General features: G+C 38.3%; 2 protein-coding genes across 3 annotated transcripts in view; both read right to left on the reverse strand.

Annotated features, from left to right (window-relative positions):
• LOC126262606 (acetylcholine receptor subunit alpha-like) overlaps positions 1-18,548 on the reverse strand; it is a 276,417-nt gene that overhangs the window by 158,066 nt on the left and 99,803 nt on the right. Inside the window, exons 1-2 of one of the 2 annotated variants that reach the window (XM_049959358.1) lie at positions 3,901-4,035; positions 3,257-3,399 (exon numbers count right to left, since the gene is read on the reverse strand). In XM_049959358.1, coding sequence (XP_049815315.1) covers positions 3,257-3,399; positions 3,901-3,913 — 156 coding nt within the window. In that variant the 5' untranslated portion in view covers positions 3,914-4,035. Of the gene's footprint in view, positions 1-3,256; positions 3,400-3,900; positions 4,036-18,548 lie in introns of those variants that run through there. The other variant, XM_049959357.1, reaches the window with a different exon arrangement.
• On the reverse strand, positions 4,835-5,912 carry LOC126262608 (protein MEMO1). The gene has a single exon (XM_049959361.1). It carries the CDS (start codon positions 5,723-5,725, stop codon positions 4,835-4,837), a length of 891 nt encoding a protein of 296 aa, XP_049815318.1. The 5' UTR covers positions 5,726-5,912.

Genomic DNA, 18,548 nt, shown 5'->3' on the forward strand with positions numbered 1-18,548 from the left:
AACGTGGTAAATAGGACTTACTAATTCACATTTGTACTTTTTCTTAAAAAAAAAATAAATAAAAACTTAAATGTTCAGCATGTAGCGATGTTTACATATGGCTGTTTTAATATGAAGGTAATCTGAACTGCTCCATATCACTATGATTAATCCTAAAAATGATCCATGGAATGTAAAACTAATGAACATATCTTTTTACTGTATGTTCTGAAAGAAGTTTCGAAGCTGCATGGTCTCCACAAGTGTTGCTCCTCCTGTTTACATCACACAATTCAAGTATATCTTCTACAGATGAACAACCTCCTCCTCCTCCTCCACAGGTGAACTTGAAGTGTAAAAGCTAATTTACAGTATTTATCTGTAGAGCCATACTATGTGACAATGTATGCAAATTAAAAGTATGACAAAAAGGAACTAAGTTAATGCGTAGCATTGCCATTTTTAGTTCATTGCAGATGCAGTTCTCAGTAACTCGACAATAGACTTGGAAATAATATGGAGGTTAATACCGTTTGCAGGCATCTAAAAATGTCCACATTGTAGAGAGACATTCAATTCTAACAAACATTGTATGTGTTGTGTTTATGTCACCTTACACTTTTTTTTTTGTTTTTCATGTCTGCAGGCAAATTTTACAAATCATTAAGTGTTTTTATTGTAATAGCATATTCTTTATACATGCAAACCTTACACGTTCTCTGTACCAAACAAATAATTTCCTGTGTTAAGCTATATCAAACTGTCCATGCATTTTTATTGAAATTATCATTATTTTAAAAGTCTAATCTGGCAATAGGTACTTAAATACGGTGCAAAATAAAATGATCTATCCAATTTCATAAGGAATGCATTCAAGAGACACTATTTTCCTCTTTTTATTTTGTACCAAAACTTCACGCAAAATACAAAAAAGTCAAACACCGTGTACAGAAAAAGACGCAGATATGACACAGGCTGTGACACATTCATTGCTGTTGCTCTTTCCTGTAACCTACTTTAACATAATTTGCATATCATGTAAGTATTGCTAACACACAAAATGTTCCATTTCATACACAATCTGAAGTATTCCAGTTTCATGTAACAATACATACCTGAGTTTTAAAAATGACATTTTAACATGGGCACTACTGTTAAACCTACAACAGAAACTGCTGCCAATATTTCAAATCCAAATAAAATGCAAAATACTGCAAACAGGTAACAAGATTGACACATAAGTGGAACAGACTGGTATTGTAACGCAGACAGATTACTATATTCAATGAGCACAAACACATATATGAAACTAGGAAACTGCCAAGGAGCATAAGCACTTTTTTTTCACTTTGAAACTGCTGAGGAACTCAGAACATAAAAATTCTAAGAAAATGCACAGCACAACTTACAAAGTTGCTCATTCATGCATGTATCATTGCAAATTATTCCTTCTGAGAAAAACAAAGTACTTGTACAAAAGCAACTGCTGCTGTTTTTCAGAGAACAGCAGAGCTAAAACTTATTCTCAAATGTGAAAGTCTTGCAAACTAGCAGTCTCTTCAATCACATACTTATTTAGTTCACCCTGAAAAAAAAAATATATATATATATATATATATATATATATATATATATATATATATATATATATATATATATTTTTTTTTTTTTTTTTTAACAAGCAAAACAGGGCTTAGGTTTTCATTACATGACCACTCTGTAATGAATATGTACACATTATCACTCATAATAATAATAATGAAATTAATCTGGAATTTGAAGCCTACAATTATGATTATGTACCATACATTTGTTCCCCTTTAACGTAAAATTAATTCTTGTCGAGTGTGAACATATACATTTTCTTAAAAGGGCAAAAAGGGCAACAGTGGAAATAGTATGAAGTCTGAACAGTCTTGTCTGGCTAAACCAACTCATTATATAATATAAAATGTCAATATTTATAGAGTACCATCTACATCACAATACAGAATAAATGAACACAGGGAACAGAAACAACGCTCTAGGAATGGTAAAATCTACCCTTCACTTTAATTATCTCTCAGTCTTTTCATTTAACAAAGCCTGCTTTCTTCTTGCAGGATTAAATTTTAAATATTCTTACAATTGTACATTACGAAACAATAAGAGCATCAGTATCTGACAAAATTTAAGTGGAGGTTGATACAAAACATGTATGCAGATACCAGGCACTTTGTGAATTTTAAAACTTTTCTTTTTTTTTTTTTTTACATTTGGCCTATAACATATTAGTGGATCTTGGACACACATAAATAGCTGTACATTTTTGATCAAAGAAACACATCAAATACCAGTAACACAAGTATTTCTTTCCAGTTCAAATAATGAGCCAGGTTATCAAAATTCATTTGATGACATCCTTCATAATTGATTAAACAGGTTTAAAAACACACTAGTAGTAGTGAGATTAAATAAGTGTTTAAACAAGTTTTCAACAACATTATGTAAAAACAAGAAGAAGCATAGGACTGTCATTTTTAATTCTTCTTTACTAACATGTCAGTCTTTGTCCAAGAGGGACTGTTTGTTACATCGTTTCAGTAGCAGAATCTGAGTTCACATTTATATAAGGACTTAAAAGACCATTTTGTTCTTATTTATTTGCCTAATCTTTGATTTCAAAAGTAGTTTTTAAACAAAACTGAAGTGGAAGCCGCAATTATTATAAAGTTTATTCTAGGCCTATGCATGGTAAACTATAAAAACTCATGATGAAATCCGAAGAACAAAGAATTCATATGGATTGGTTGGGGGCAGGAAATAAGATTATCGTAGCAGTAGACAACACTAAAGCAGAATCAGCTAAAGTAAAAATCCAAAAGCTTGTTTGTCACTATGGGTGTCATCAAAAACGTGTTATTTTCACTCAAAACTGATTTTAACCACGAAAGTGAGACTACAATGACGATAACATGTCTAAACAGTAAAATATGTATTGCATTATATTCAACTTTCATTTTTAATTTTGTGCAAGCAGAATTCAGGAAACAATAAGTTATTGTGACTGTTTTCAAGGACTTTTCTTTTCCAACCATTACAGTATGTGACATATCATTCTTAACTCACTATCCTCAAGTTAATGCCTGTAGACAGCATGAACAAAACTTAAGTTAATGGCATATACAGTTCAGCCTTAACTGAGTGCTAAGTTAACCTGAACTGTAAGAAACTTGAGAGAGAAGGGAAGACGAAGGTATGGACGCTATTATTATTTTTTTCCCATAAAATTACTCACAACACTGATGTACAGTACATCAAGACGGACTTCCACAGTTACTGTGTCATTCTGTTTCTTTACTGGGCGAACAAGCTTATCGTAACTGGCAAGTAGATGTCCACGTAAACAGATGCCTGGGTAAGCTTCACACATCAGCAACTCTGAAAAATGAAGATGTCATTCTATAATCATTTGTTGGAACATACATCCTGCAAGTACACAATTGTTTGAATCTCTTAAGTTAAAGTGTTTTGATCTTTTCAATTTTTTGTTTTTTGTTCCTTCATTGCACAACCTGGATTAACATTGTACCCTATGAGATTACGTTCTCTACAGCACTATCTTTAAGGAACTGCCACAATAATTTAAGGCAGTTACTACTTTAGGTAACACTGTGCAACTTGAAAACAGCTGTTTTTCTTTTTCACATAATCTTTCTCTCTGGCTTTAAGTTAAAATTTCTATATCTATTTTCTGTACTATTTTGTTGTAAGAAGTAGCATGTTTTGCTCTATTTGTTCTTTTAATCTACAGCTAATAAATTTAAGCTGAATGCTCATCACAATAATTACTTTCATCTCTAAGTTCCACAAATTTATAGTTCTATTGAGAATATTTGCATGCATTCCTCCAAAGCAGTTTACTGATATTGTTATGCATACCTGCAAAATCCATGAGGTTCAAGCCGTATGAGTGATGCCCTTTCTGATAGATGTAAAAGAAAAACCAGAGAAATTTCTTGGCAAGTGATTCAAAATTTAATGATATTTACTTTGGTAGCATACTGTTCAGTGAACAGTGAGAAGTAATTCTGCAGCCAGTTAAGTAACCAAATGCTTAGGCACTTCGACAACTGATATAACATACATCACAGTTGAATCAATATATTAAGCAAAATAATTATATGGTATTGTCCCTTTATTGTTGGGCATAAATCTGACCAAGCTATAGTATTCCAAAATTATTTGCTACACTCTCTTGCATATTTGTAACTTATTTCTGCTTCCTGTGAAAACTGTCTGTAATAGTTTGCAAATGCATGTTTGCAGCACATTTTAATTATACCATTTCCCAGTGTGTATTGCAGCATACAAATAAATTCTTGCAGTGGATCATTACTTAATACTGACCCAGCAAATAAAAATTTTTCTCCCCCGACACCCTTCTCAAGACCCTTTCTTCCTGTGATATATTGACTGAACCACACTCTTGAATTCAGAGAATTATCATTTCATAGCACACTAATTCTTGGTTCAATTATATCCCACACAAACACACACACACATCTATATAATGTTATAGGCCTTTGTTTAGAGCTCATCGGATTCCATTTTTTGCAGTAAACTACAGTAATACACCTTCGTTCCTGTTTATCGTTGGGTGGGCAGCACCAACTGCAAACTGCACAAACAGGTCAGCTTGTACTTTTAAAATAAGTTTTAACAAGATAAACGCATTTTGGTGGTTGCAGGTCTGCATTCTTCCATTTGCTCCTGTTAAATTTTGTAAAGATTTAAAAGCATTATTCAACTTATTTCTCGCAGTTCCTTCATAACAGTCAATCACTAGTGGCTTGAGATAAAAGAAAACTGATTGTTATTCAATCGTGAGGGCTCCAGCTGCGTAGCTTACAGACGAATCATTCATATTGTTACACTGGCTGGACTGTGCATATTTCAAGAATTTAAGGCACATCCTATGACCATTACTACCAGATTTCTGCAAACTGTTCACAGCTTGCAATAAAACACCTATGGGATGACGTCCACATATAGTGTTTCCATATTTCTTCAAATATGCAGTAAAGGCTTGTGGATCTAGGGACTCAATAATGTCCATTCCCATTTTGTCTAAATATGTTATTGCTTGAAATATGTCACCCCAGCTGCGATCGTAGTACGTGTATCTGAAGCGATGTCCCCAATGGCAGAAATCAGACGATATCACAAATAAGTTTTGTGGATCTGCTAAATACTGCGAGAAAATACTGCCGTAGACAGACTCTTTGTCAGGCGTAAGTGAGCCCACTAATACTGGCACAATTGTAAAAGAATCTTTATAATCCTCCATTACTTTTGCAACGTAAGGAAGATGCATTTCTATACTGTGTTCGTCTTCGTCTACAGACATGTCCATCCACTCAAAATGTCCTGTAGCGTCAAGATCAGCATTTACTTTCACATCAACTCGCAAGTCGTATAAGGGCGTACAGTACTTGGTCGCAGTAGAAAGTGCACATCCACCGAGACGCACATGATGGGATGGTCCCAATATAAAAATCCGTCTCACTACGACGGCACTGACTTGCCGGTACGCAAAACCGCTACAGGCCCCACTGTATTGATATCCGGCGTGAGGTGCTATTATTGCTCGAGCAGGTCCATGTGTCAAATCCGCTGCATTCAGCCAATTATCCAACTGCTTTCTCAATTCTTCTGGTGAATCGGAGTACCAGCTTCCTCCATGAGTCGCTCGCCTGACTGACATTTTTAGATATACCCTAACCTCTCTTACAGACGCTATAGTTTCAGTTATCTGACATACACGTCAACTAATTCACACGATGAATGCGAAAAAGTGCTAAGATTGAACTGAAAGCTAATAATAAACGAATATATCATCAAACTTTGTTTGTTAACGGCATGCCTACATCAGACGCCGTTGCCAGAGATGTTTATTGCCGAAGATGTTTTACTACATTGATTTTATCAAGAGTCGCTGATTAAAGACAAACAAAATTATTATTCCACAAAAATGTCTGTGGATTACTAGCACCAATTATACTGCAAAATATCAGAACTTCATTGCCTTCAACTAATAAACTCTTGCAATCAATACACTACTATACTGCAAGAGAAGGAAAATAGTCAGTGCAAACAGTTTACTTTCATCATTGTCCTACAATGAGTGACAGCTGACGAGTGACGTGTCATTTCGACACACGGTTGCAATATTTTCAAGTTGTCAGCTCAATTAAGAAACAGTGGAAACTGTGAGTACAACTCCAGAAGTTGCAATTATTGTGAGTCATCACGTACAATATTTCCACCAACGTTTGAAAAATGAGTCCATTTAGCAGTTTGGGATCTTTTTTTAATTTTATTTGGGAAATCCATTTTCTTGCGTTATCGATCATTTCAATTCTTTCACATGGCCAGGCGTTGGCAGCAGCTATATTGCTGATCTTCAACAAAATGAACTTAAAATTAATGCACATCGTTTTTTGCTGTAAAACAGATTAAAATATAATAAAATGACTCATTTTGGTTTTTCACTACTAAAACAGTTGGCGATGGTGTGCCTGTGATGATGATAATGCTGTTGCTGATGATGATGACACGTCTGGTAGGTCCCTCAAAGAGTTCTTGGGCCTTGTACACACTATTATACAAAGTCGATCGAGGCATTGTTTGTCAATAGACACATTTTTGCAACGAAATCGCAGAACTTTTGACTCCCTTTCGAAATGGCAGACATGTTGCGCAACACATGGTAGTGTGGAGGTGTGGGTAGATGTGCGCCTCCAGGCACTTCTTTGCGCCCTGGAAGACCCTTCATCTTTTTTCATTACTATTATTATTTATGTTTTTCAAATCTTTAAACATCACTCATCAACATACATTATAAGTTTCAGATTTATATAGCTAGGGAAGTCATTTACGTAGAGTATAAATAGTATTGGGCCAAGCACCGACCCTTGCAGCACACCGTGTTTAACTGTTTGCAATTCTGATCTGTAGTTTGTTATATTTCCCCAACTAGGATGTCTGATTTCTGTTAATATAGAATAACAAGGCAGTCAAGTGTTTACACGAGACAAAGTAACTAGGCTGCCTGTATAAATTATTTAGCTACATGTCTGTAAACAACTGCACGATTTTGTATGCAAGTGTGTACTTACCTTTATATAATGAGCATAACATTCTTTCGCACCAATGAAATTCGCTATGCTATTAGCCAATGAATGGCTTCGTAGCCACAGAGCAGTCATTTAAAGTTGTAATTACAGATTTGATCGTGTATAATGTGCAGTGTAGTGTCTGTGATAATGAATTATGCCGACAGTTTGTATGTATTCTTGAGGAATGTGCTTGAAGTAAAGCGAATTACTGGAAGAAAAGTCAATTGCTCCAAGGATGACGCACAATTTTGGATAGTTTGGGATTACATCTGCAGGAAGAGCTCGTGCAGTGTTCAAAGGAACGATTGTATTCCAGTCGTGTAACAATAACTTCGTTTTATAATTAGTTTACGAGACTCACATTTTTGTGGTAGTCCCCATAAAATGTTAGGTGATACACTCTGATCGTAATAAAACTGCACTGGAAAATACTTAGGCTTGAACAAAATACATTGACTAAGTTAATGAACAGAACATGCCAGAAATTACCATAGTTGTGAAATGTTGTCGAACTGTTAGTACAAAATACCTGTATCAGGACTTGTATTTTGCCTATCCTGTAGTAACTGTCATGCCCCCACCAAGTGTCATAATTTGCTTCCAAACAATGTTCCCCTGCAGTAGCCGAAGTATATTACTTTATGTTCTTACTAATAGTAATTCAGTAGACAGTATTTTGCCAGTTTATACCCTCCAAATTCATGTGGCACATTATACACACCCGAACACAAAGTGATTTCTGTGTGTTTTCTATAGATTAAAAAAAAAATCAATACAATTTAGTTCTATGAAAGGCATAATATCTGCATATCCTACATTACTTAAAAATCAGTATTTTCATTATATTTGCTGAATTGCAGTAACCTTTATAACTTGCATCAATAATGCAATGTATTAACTGTTCAGTTCAGGCAATTTCCTGTCAAACGGGATCAGCTGGACAGAATGGTATAAAATGTAGAATGTCATGCATAATGTTAGTAGTTTTTGTGCAGTGATGATGTGTTTGTTGTTGGGCAAGCTATTGAAATTTTGCAGAGAAAATTGCTGAAGGCGTAAAGTTACTGAGGATTTTGGATGATGTGAGAGGTACCATCTGTGGTGTCACCGCCAGACACCACACTTGCTAGGTGGTAGCTTTAAATCGGCCGCGGTCCATTAGTACATGTCGGACCCGCGTGTCGCCACTGTCAGTGATCGCAGACCGAGCGCCACCACACGGCAGGTCTCGAGAGACTTATGAGCACTCGCCCCAGTTGTACGACGACTTTGCTAGCGACTACACTGATGAAGCCTTTCTGTCATTTGCCGAGAGACAGTTAGAATAGCCTTCAGCTAAGTCCATGGCTACGACCTAGCAAGGCGCCATTAACCATTTCAAGATAGAGTCTCACTTGTATCATGAAGAATGCTGTATACAAAAGATGGAATAAAGTTAAGTATTTCCGCAGCTACATACTTTTCTTTATAGCATTCATTACGTATCCTGTTTCAGACCTCTCTCTAGCCTACGTGAGATTAACGCGTGCCTTTCGGCTACTTCCGTGTGGCGTAGCGGTCTTGTTAAGCCACAACACCATCCATGCTAAAGAAGTACAGAGAATGCAGCTGATTGCTTAGGACCTGTACTTTACAGGATGAGGGATTTTGGCATCAGTGATACTCAGCACCTCAAAGAGAGAGAGAGAGAGAGAGAGAGAGAGAGAATGAAACCTTTTGTGTAGTGATGTGGATATTGTGTTTTTAATAAAGAGAATAAATAATTTCTGGGCCTGTTTCTGGTCATACCTTTATCTAACAAGCTTTAGTTTAAACATCTAGTTGATTATTTTAATATTAATTGGAATGTGTACATTTTAATGGCTTTGCTACTTTAGTTATGGAAAGTATCAATGTCCACTGAAGTTGTGTATCATAGTACACACTGAAGTACAGTATAGTTAATCTGTAGATTCACACACTGTACTGCACTTTTTACAATTGCATTTCTGCATATTTATTACTCGGCTATGGCAAAAAATGCACAGAGGAAAAGCAACAAAGTGTTGAATTGGAAGTTTTTCAAACATTAAAGTATTCTCTGAAATATTCCTTGTCTAATTCTCCAGATTTTACTAGGGTTGTTGGGTCTATGCATTTGTGACATCACAGATGCTGAAAGTTTTGACAGAATACTAATTTTGCTATGAGGGATTATACTGTTTATCTTGCTACCTTAATCAGTTATTTTGCAACATTGTAAAAAAAATATTCAGACCCTTAAATCAGCTGAGAGCACTCAGAGCCTAGCATTCGTTGCCTGGGTATGGGTCTGGGGGTGACCCAGGGTTCTTGAATTGCGGACAGCTAAATGCTGCCAGTCCTATGTCGCCCTAAGCTACCATCGTGCACTGTGGCAGTAGAATGCTATGTGTCACAGGGAATGGGATCTTGGCTTGACCACTTGGATCGTGAGGATGGAAAAAAGCTCATTTAAAAAAAGAAGGAAAAAAAAGAAAGCCCTCAATCTGAAGGCATACTGTGTGCCAATGAGATGCTTGGCCATCGAGGTAGAACAGTTGTTACTGGGCTACCTATGTGGAACCTGCTGCCCCTCAGTTGTATAAGACTTAACTAGGCACACGGAGCCCTGTCTAGGTGAACTTTTATTTCCCTAGCTGCTCGAGGGACTGAGATGGAACCCTCGAAATTCCCTTCTCCGAGCGGAAAGGATGGGGTGCAGGTCAGTACCTACATCCAATCTAACAAGAGGGGTTGTGTAGCCAGTTCTGACTCAGGATTTAATTCTAAAAGTTTTGGGTCTAGTAACAGAACATATGTTGGTAATCAGAATGTGTGTTTAATAATGAAAAGGAGAGAGGGAAGCTTCAAGAAAGTTTCACCTTTCTGTATTCAGAAAGGATTGGAAGGTTTTACTGGCACCCTAATACTAACAAGCAATTGCATAATCGGACACTGTTGGTGGAAACTTCTAGTTTCCAACAGGTTGAGAACCTCCAGAAAGCTCAGTGCCTTGGGGAATATGCTATTAAAACTGAGGTGCTCACCACCTTGAATTACAGCAATAATGTGACGTGTAGGGATCTGCTGGACATTCCCAAGGAGGAATTGAAATATAAGGGGGCTCCAGGAGGTAGAGTTGATGTGCAAAACATAATAAGAGGGTGGATGGGGATCTTGTGAAATTTGACTCATTTATACTGATGTTCAGGAGCACAAAGCTTCCTGAGCATGTTAAGGTAAGTTTTCTTCACCTATGCATGTATCCTTAAGTGCTGTTTCAAACGCCAGAAAGTTGGGCATACTACTCTTGGGTGTGAGGGAGAAGCCACATGTAGCAAATGTGGTAAGGCCGCCCATGAAAGAGTCATGTTGTTCTCCTTTGAAGTGTGTGAACTGCTCTGGGGCTCATCTGTCTGGAGTTGGGACTGTAGCATTTATCTTGAATGGAGGATACAAGAGCTGGAGATTATGAAGTGCATCCCTTATGGTGGTGCTAAAAAGATGTATAAAGCCATGCTGTCCAAACATTCACTACCTTATTTGTTTCAGTTCTTAAAACAGCCAGTGCAGAAATCAGACACTGCTACACAAATGGAGGTTTCAAGTATCAGCACTAGTACCTGTGTCTGTCAATGCACTTGTGCTGCAGCAGCTGTTTCGGCCCTTGTACTTCCCCTCAGAATGTCAGGGAAGGCCAATGTTGCAGAGCTCCCTGCCCCTCCAAAGATTCAGTCTGGTATGCCGCCCAGTGCTGCCACTACCACTGTGATGGTTGTGACTCCAAAGCCTACCCTGTCCAAAAAATTGAAGGTCAAGCGTCCACTACTGATGGAGTTGGGAAGTAAATAGTCCAACGTTTCTCATGATTCTTTTGCAGAGCTAATGGACCCTAATTTTGGCCTGAGGCAATCATCTCACCCCAAGACAACTTCCTCCCATTATGGGCTCCCCTCCCTGGCAGAAAGACATGATAAAAGTGCTGCCCCTGTGACAGATGGCTCCCAAATTACAGTGGAGCATTAATGGGCCCAGGACACATATGGAGGAGCTAAAACTCATGAGACAGGTACAACCCCCTGTGCTCATGTGTACGAGAAACACATTTTTAAACCACTGTCATGCATCCAACAAGTCTATATTCTCCACCAAAAGGATGACCTGACTGGGGACAGAGGCAAGAGAGGGGTTGATGTGTTTATCAATAACACCCAATACTCCTCTGTTCTCTCCTTGATTAGTGATGTACAAGCAGTAACTGTTGCAGTTCATGTGGGTCTGAAGATCACTATCTGCTTCCTGTACTTACCTCTATGGGATGCAATAGACTCTGAGGCTCTCTCAGGTCTTATTGAACAACTCTCTCGCCCATTTATCTTACTGGGTAATTTCAGTGCTAGTGCCCCTAATGCATTATGGGGTTTGACCTATACTTGCCCCAGTTATTGGTCTTGGAGATCCTTATGATGTTTCAGTGCTGTGCAGCCTCAATACAGGCAGACTCACTCATTTCTCAGGTGGTACTGAATTGTTCTCAGACATCAACCTCTTTCTGCTCTCCTACCCTTACAGACTGCTCAGTGGGAAGCAACTGATGCCCTTCATTCCAATGACAACTTCCCACTATTGGACCACCTACTGGATGTGGAATTACCTGAACAGAAGCTTCTAAAATGGATGATCAGCAGGGCTAACTGGATGTTGTTCAGCCAGCTAGCTGAGTTTGAACACCGTGAAAGTATCCAGGAATGGGTGAGCTATATTCCATGAATGATCCATCATGCTGCTGACTCATCAATACCAAAGTCCTCAGGTCACAATAGGAGGAGCCTATACCTTAGTGGACTGGTAAGTGCCACTCAACAGGCTGGGACAGTTGTGCTGCTATTCAGCAGTTCAAGCACTGCCCTGTAGCAGACAACCTTACAGTCTTTTGGGCTGTGAGAGCCAGTATTGACACGTAATTAAGGAGAGCAAGAAAACATCATGGCAAGGGTTCCTGGACTCCATCAACCTTTCCACTTATTCTATAAAAATATGGGAAGTCATAAGGAGGATTCCTGGGAAACACAGTCATCTACCAATAGTAGCAGTGCTGAAACAGGGGTGCCTCCAAACAACATCCGGAGCATCGCTCAGACAATGGCAGAGCATTTTGCACAGACTACTGCCAATGGCAGCCAGGGTCTGGCGTTTTGCCACTACCATGTGACTGTAGAGATGGGCAAGCTGGAATTGAGACCCCAGAATTATGAGTTTTACAACTACCCTTTCTCCTTCTGGGAGCTGGAATTGCCACTGTCTGAGACTAGTGATACTGCACCCAGTCACGACCAAATCCAGTACCGCATGCTTTGACATCTTCCTACAGCATCAGAGCAAATCCTCCTTGAATATTTTAATTAGATACGGCAGACAGGCCGCTTTCCTGTCTCTTGGAGAGGGGCAAACATGTTTCCTCTCATCAAACCAGGAAAGGACCATACATGTTCCAGTAGTTACCAGACTATTGCCTTAACAAACTGTGTTGGAAAGATGCTGAAGTGAATGGTTAACTGTTGTCCGGTCTTGTTGTTAGAGATTACTGGTAGGTACCTCCTTACTCGCTCTCAGTATGGATTCCAGAGATTTTGGTCGACTGTCGACAACCTGACCCTGCTAGATGTAGCTGTTCAGCATGCTTTCCTATGTAAACATGATTGTCACAGTATATTATTTGATATTAGTAAAGCACTCACCTCTACACAGAGAGACAGTATTCTCAAGTAACTTCATCAATTAGGCTTTTGTGGGTGCTTCCCCATCTTCATATGATCTTTCCTGGCTATGCAGTTTTTTAGGTTCCACATTGTTGGCACACCGTCAGATCATTTTGAGCAGGACAATGGGTTCCCAGAGGGCAGCATTGTAAATGTTACCCTCTTTGCCATAGCCATAAACCGTATCACCTTTATGGTGAGGAGTGCCATACAATACTCCTCTTATTTGTGGACAATTTTGCCATCTGTACCTGCACACACACACACACACACACACACACACACACAGAGAGAGAGAGAGAGAGAGAGAGAGAGAGAGAGAGAGAGAGAGAGACTAAGTGAGGTTTCTGGGCCTCATCTTTTACTCCTAATTGTTGTGGTTGCCACAACTGAAAGTCAGAACCGTGAAGACATTGAATATCATTAAGTGCCTTAGCTACATATCTTGGGGAGCAGATAGGATGCATCTGCTCCAGTTTTATTGGACTTTCAAGTGTTCACTGCTAGACTATGGGTACATAATGTATGGAGCAGTGAGGCCTTTGTATCTAAAGATCATTGACACTATCCACCATGATGGATTAGGCTGGCCATGGGTGCTTATAGGACCAGTCCCATACCCAGTCTCTGTGCTGAGGCTGGTGAACTGCCACTTACAGACAACTCCTCATGGTGCAGTGGCCATGCGAGTTCCTTTTCTCCAATCATCCACAGGCAACAAGGCCGTTTGGGATCTATGTGTGGTGTATGGTGGGGTTACTTGGTGTGGAACAAGTACGACCTCAAATCTAGGGTTTAAACCATCTGTCATCCTGGTTACTGTAGTAATTTTAGATTTAATGCAGTACAGGAATTGCTACACACTTGAGTGTGTTTTTAATACATTATTTCAGGACATTTTAACTGTGCATCACAACTTTACAGCTGTCTTTATGTGGATGTATAGAAACAGGTGGACTCCTTTGGTTGCTCTGTTACTTTCCACTTTCATGTCCTCAAGGTCCGATTGCCTGGAGCAGATGATTCGGGAACTAAATTCCTGGTTTATTCCTATTCTCTGAGCACCCCTCACTCTCTACAATGCTTATAACCAGCAGATAAAGTAGTCTAGAATATCCAGGATGCCCTCCTCCAGCTACAAGGCTGAGGAATGAGGTTTCTTTCTGCTGGGTCTCAGGGCACATGGATATCGTGGGGAACAAAAGAGCAGATATAGCAACCAATGAGGCATGTCGTGACCCTCGATTAGTTCAGTGTGCCATCCCCAACATGCTATCACCTCGCTGTTGAGATAAAGAGTCTTTCATCAATGGAAGGATGAATGGCTGGAAGTGAAAGATGGTAAGCTCCATCTAGTAAAGCCCACAATGCAGCCATGGTGTTTATCATTCCAGTCATGTTGGTGGAATGAGGTCCTCCTTATTCCTCTTTACATAGGCCACAGTACTTTGACACATGGCTTTCTGCTCCAGTGAAAGGACCCTCCAGTGTGTGGTGCTCATGGTGTAAAATCACTGTGTGCTACATTTTATTAGACTGTGTTTCATTTTCGGACCAGAAGACTGCCACAGATTAGGCAACAGGCCTGCCTTCCATTCTAAGTGACTTTCCAATGAGTGTGGTTAGAGTTTTAGAGTTTTGTGAATTATCTAACATTTTTTCCAAGATTTTAGAGAAATGGTCCAAAAGAAGACATCACATACATAATTATGATGAGGACAGCCAGTAATCCCTTCAGTGCAGATGTAGAACAAAGTCAAACTATTACAGGAGTCAGTGAAATGCTGTGAGTAATGAGGATGGTGGGTAAGGGGCACTACATCAGTAGCAAGTGGATAAGCTGAGAATTTGGGTCTGATGGGTGCTAGAATAGTCCATGCAGATGCAATGGCCACTGTGTCCAGATGGCGTACTGGTGAATACATCTGTCTAGAAAGCAGGGTCCAAATCCCAACCAAGCACACATTTTCAAGTTTCCCCATTAATTTAAATCATTTTCCACTGGCAGCTAATATCTTTAATTTCTCTGTCAATGTTGAGTGTATGAGTTCTAAAGTCTTAGAGTTACAAAACTCACAAAGGAAGCAGTACAAGACAGATGCACCCCAGTTTGGTCAGAACGCAAAATAAATAACTCTGCATTATGTAAAATGTTTGTTGATAATGTGTATTGCTACTGAGAATATATAATTGAAAATAATAAAGATCCAGAAATATATTTGATACACTTTAGAACAGATAATTGTTAACACATGGGTTTCACACTCACAAACACTGACTGTAGATGTAAATAATTTATTCAGAAAACTTTGATACATTTTATTATGAAGCACACTGCTGTACAAGCAGTTGGGTGAAAGATACAATGCCTAGATGAGATACCTTGTGTATTGAAACAAATGGTTTCACTCTGTTATATAAACATCAGCATTACATTCAAAGAGACTCGCCTGCAATATCCTTTGATCCTAACATTTTTGGGAGGCAGTGTGGGGAGGATGGCTTAAATTTAAATTGGTCATAAACTGCCTGCAGACATTCATAAAATAATAAAAAGTAAAGCATATCATTGGATGGGAGTAAAAAAGTACCTGGAAATTACAAAAAGAAAGAAAAATAATGTTGGTGCTTTGGCATATAAATGTAAACTGCAGAATTTCCAAATGTTATTGTCATTTTCTCCTTCAGTCCAGATTCTGATTCTGATGACTCTCCATGCTAGTCTATCTCATCTCATGTAACAACTGCAACCTACATCCATCTGAGTCTGTTCACTGTATTTAAGCCTTGATCTCCCTCAACAATTTCTACCCTGACTCCCCAACAGTTGTCTCACCTAATCTTATAATCTACAGCATTCTTCTGTAACAGTATGTTTGAAAAGATAATTCCTTAAAAAAAGAAAGAAAGAAAAAAAAACACAACAACTCAGATTGTGTAACCACCTATCTTATCTTATTATCTGTGTAAATGAACAATGGCATAGTAAGACTGAATACACATTTGGTTGGTAATGGCAGTAAGGCTAATCTATAGTTTTGCCTGAGACCAAAGTTAGGTTGAAATGCAACAGTTCAGTTGCAAGGTGGCACAGCAAACAAGTGCAGAAGCAAAATAAAAATTGTGGTAACAAATTGGTCTGATATCTTATGTTTGTACACTTTCCATTATAACAACTAAAACTACAAAGTAAATCAAGGGTAAATCAAGAAAGCCTGTAGTGGGTAATAGACAAATGCCTACCAAGTGTTTTAGAGCATATACATATCTTGTACCTAAACAATGAAACACAAACGTATGGGGGTCTTGGATATATATTAGTACTGGCATAGAACTGCAATACAGTGTCCATACCATTCGCCAGACAGTACTGTTGAAGCATTCACACAGTTTTTGGAGAAAATGATCTTATATTATGAAAAATGGTCTAAATATAGGATTTTAATTTTTTTAAACATAAATGTTGATGCAAGTCTAGAGACACCCAAGTAATTTAATTTTCTTAGTATGCTAAAGTCACATTATCTAAATGTAATGTAATCATCAATGTTCGGAAAACTCAATAGGAACTGGGGTTGTTCCAAAAAGGACACTAGAGTATGATAGTTGTCCTGCCTCCTCGCCCCCACCTCTGGATATGTAGGTTTTGGTGACAGACTGATCTGTAGGGCATCTCAAAGTCTAGGCTCAGCTGGAAGACAACATTTTGCTTGTGAGTGCAAAGGGGCTCCATTATGTAACTTTTGCTCATAAAGGTATATGGTTAAAATTAAAAACTAAAATGCCTGCATAATATTGCAGCAAAATGTATATGAGACTGCTGAATGACGAGAACAGTGAAAGTTAAAGTATACAACTAAGGACCACAAAATAGAATGACACCCTTGAAAAATTTTTCTTGAGGATGCATTTCCATTATTTATTAATGTACTCTGATATGTTAAAAATCTGGTGACATAAGTTAGTAAAAAATAAATAATGTTTCATATAAGAAACATGATCTCACGCCTGTGAGTAAAGGGTCCACATCTAATCTGCACAAGCATAGTATTCCATTCATAATTTCTCCTGAAAAATCAGAAAATAGTGATGCAGAGCAAGTCAACTATGTAAGGTTAAAAAATAAATATGGAGTAGACATTGGATTGGCCAAATGCATAGTGAATGATAAGTGTAGCAATAGCTTTTGAAACAATATAAAGCTGCATGAAATGTTATCATGATGGAATTGGGCGGAAGTAAGAAAACCAAAAACACTTTCTCTGGATATGGTATCATTCCAAATTATTTCAATAATTATTTCATTAATGTTTACAATTTGAACAGCATTGTTGCATATCAAAAACTAGAGAGTTGTTCTTATGGAGCAGCAGTAACTGTACAAGTTCTGAAAAATGAATAAAACCACAGGACAGTTGCTTAACCCACAATTTTTTTTTGAGAACAGAACTGGTTTTGGAACTGTCACAGTTCCATCATCTGGTGTAAAAAATAAAATCACTTAATCATCTGAGGTCATCCTCACCACAATGGTTTTCCTGTTATTGTTCCCGGTCACACAACATGGAATTTTTGCCCCTCTTACTCTTTTGACATGGATCACCTGAGATGATTTAGTGATTGTTATTTTTTACACCAGATGATGGCACTGTAGCTGTTCCGAAACTGGTCATGTACCCAATGAAAGATTGTGGATTAAGCAGCTGTCTGCAGCTTTCTTCAATTCTTGAAATGAAAAACAAAAATTGGCTGGAACTCAAATAATGCTAATAACTTTCTGAAATATTCTGAACTCATTGTTCTTGCCCTTAAATGCAAAGAGATGAAAGTAAGTCACCACAGAAAGCAAAGTTAAGACACTCAAAATTGTAGGCAATTTATGTTCTCTTCAATCCAGCAATAAAAAATTATGAATATTATAGCATGCCAACTGTGTTCACAGATATTTATATTTAAATGTTAGAGTTGTTGAACCTTCTCCAAAAAATGGTGATGAGTCACATCCTAATAATCATCATCCAGTCACTCCTGAATCCATCCCTTCACATATACTAGAGTACTACATATAACTCCAAATCTGTGAACATCTGTCAAGAAATAATGTTCCCAGTGACTCACAAGATGATTTCAGGGTTGGTTTGTCAATGGAGAATTTGTCAAAGTTATGCTAGTGGACCTTGTGGTAGCACACCCACATATACCATCACCACGCTCATAGAATTTGTATCCGGCACTGCCAGTGAGAAGGTAAAACGAGAGCACCTGCTTCGCTTGCTGGCAGTACGGCAGTCTCACCCTCTCTTGCTTCAGCTATAGTTGGTGAAAGTTCCGCCTACAGACTGGGACAGTTCTGTCATTCTGTGTGATGAACATTGCATGTTATTGGATTCCACCTGGACTGTTATTCTGCTGTCAATGTTCTCACATGCATATGTAATTCTGGTGCTATACTCACCGCTGCTGTGTTTCTTGTGTGTTGTTAATTTCAATAAAGAACTGTAGATGCTACAGGTCTCAGGAAGGCATCTTAATTGGTCAGCCACATGACTATTACTATGAAAGAGCAAAAAAACTATTTGCTCAGCTCATGCCTGAGTGAGAGGAAAACAGTACTACAGCTCAACAATAGAACTAATATTACTATTCATAA

The sequence above is a fragment of the Schistocerca nitens genome, chromosome 6, assembly GCF_023898315.1.
Source record: "Schistocerca nitens isolate TAMUIC-IGC-003100 chromosome 6, iqSchNite1.1, whole genome shotgun sequence".
NCBI classification, from domain to species: domain Eukaryota; kingdom Metazoa; phylum Arthropoda; class Insecta; order Orthoptera; family Acrididae; genus Schistocerca; species Schistocerca nitens.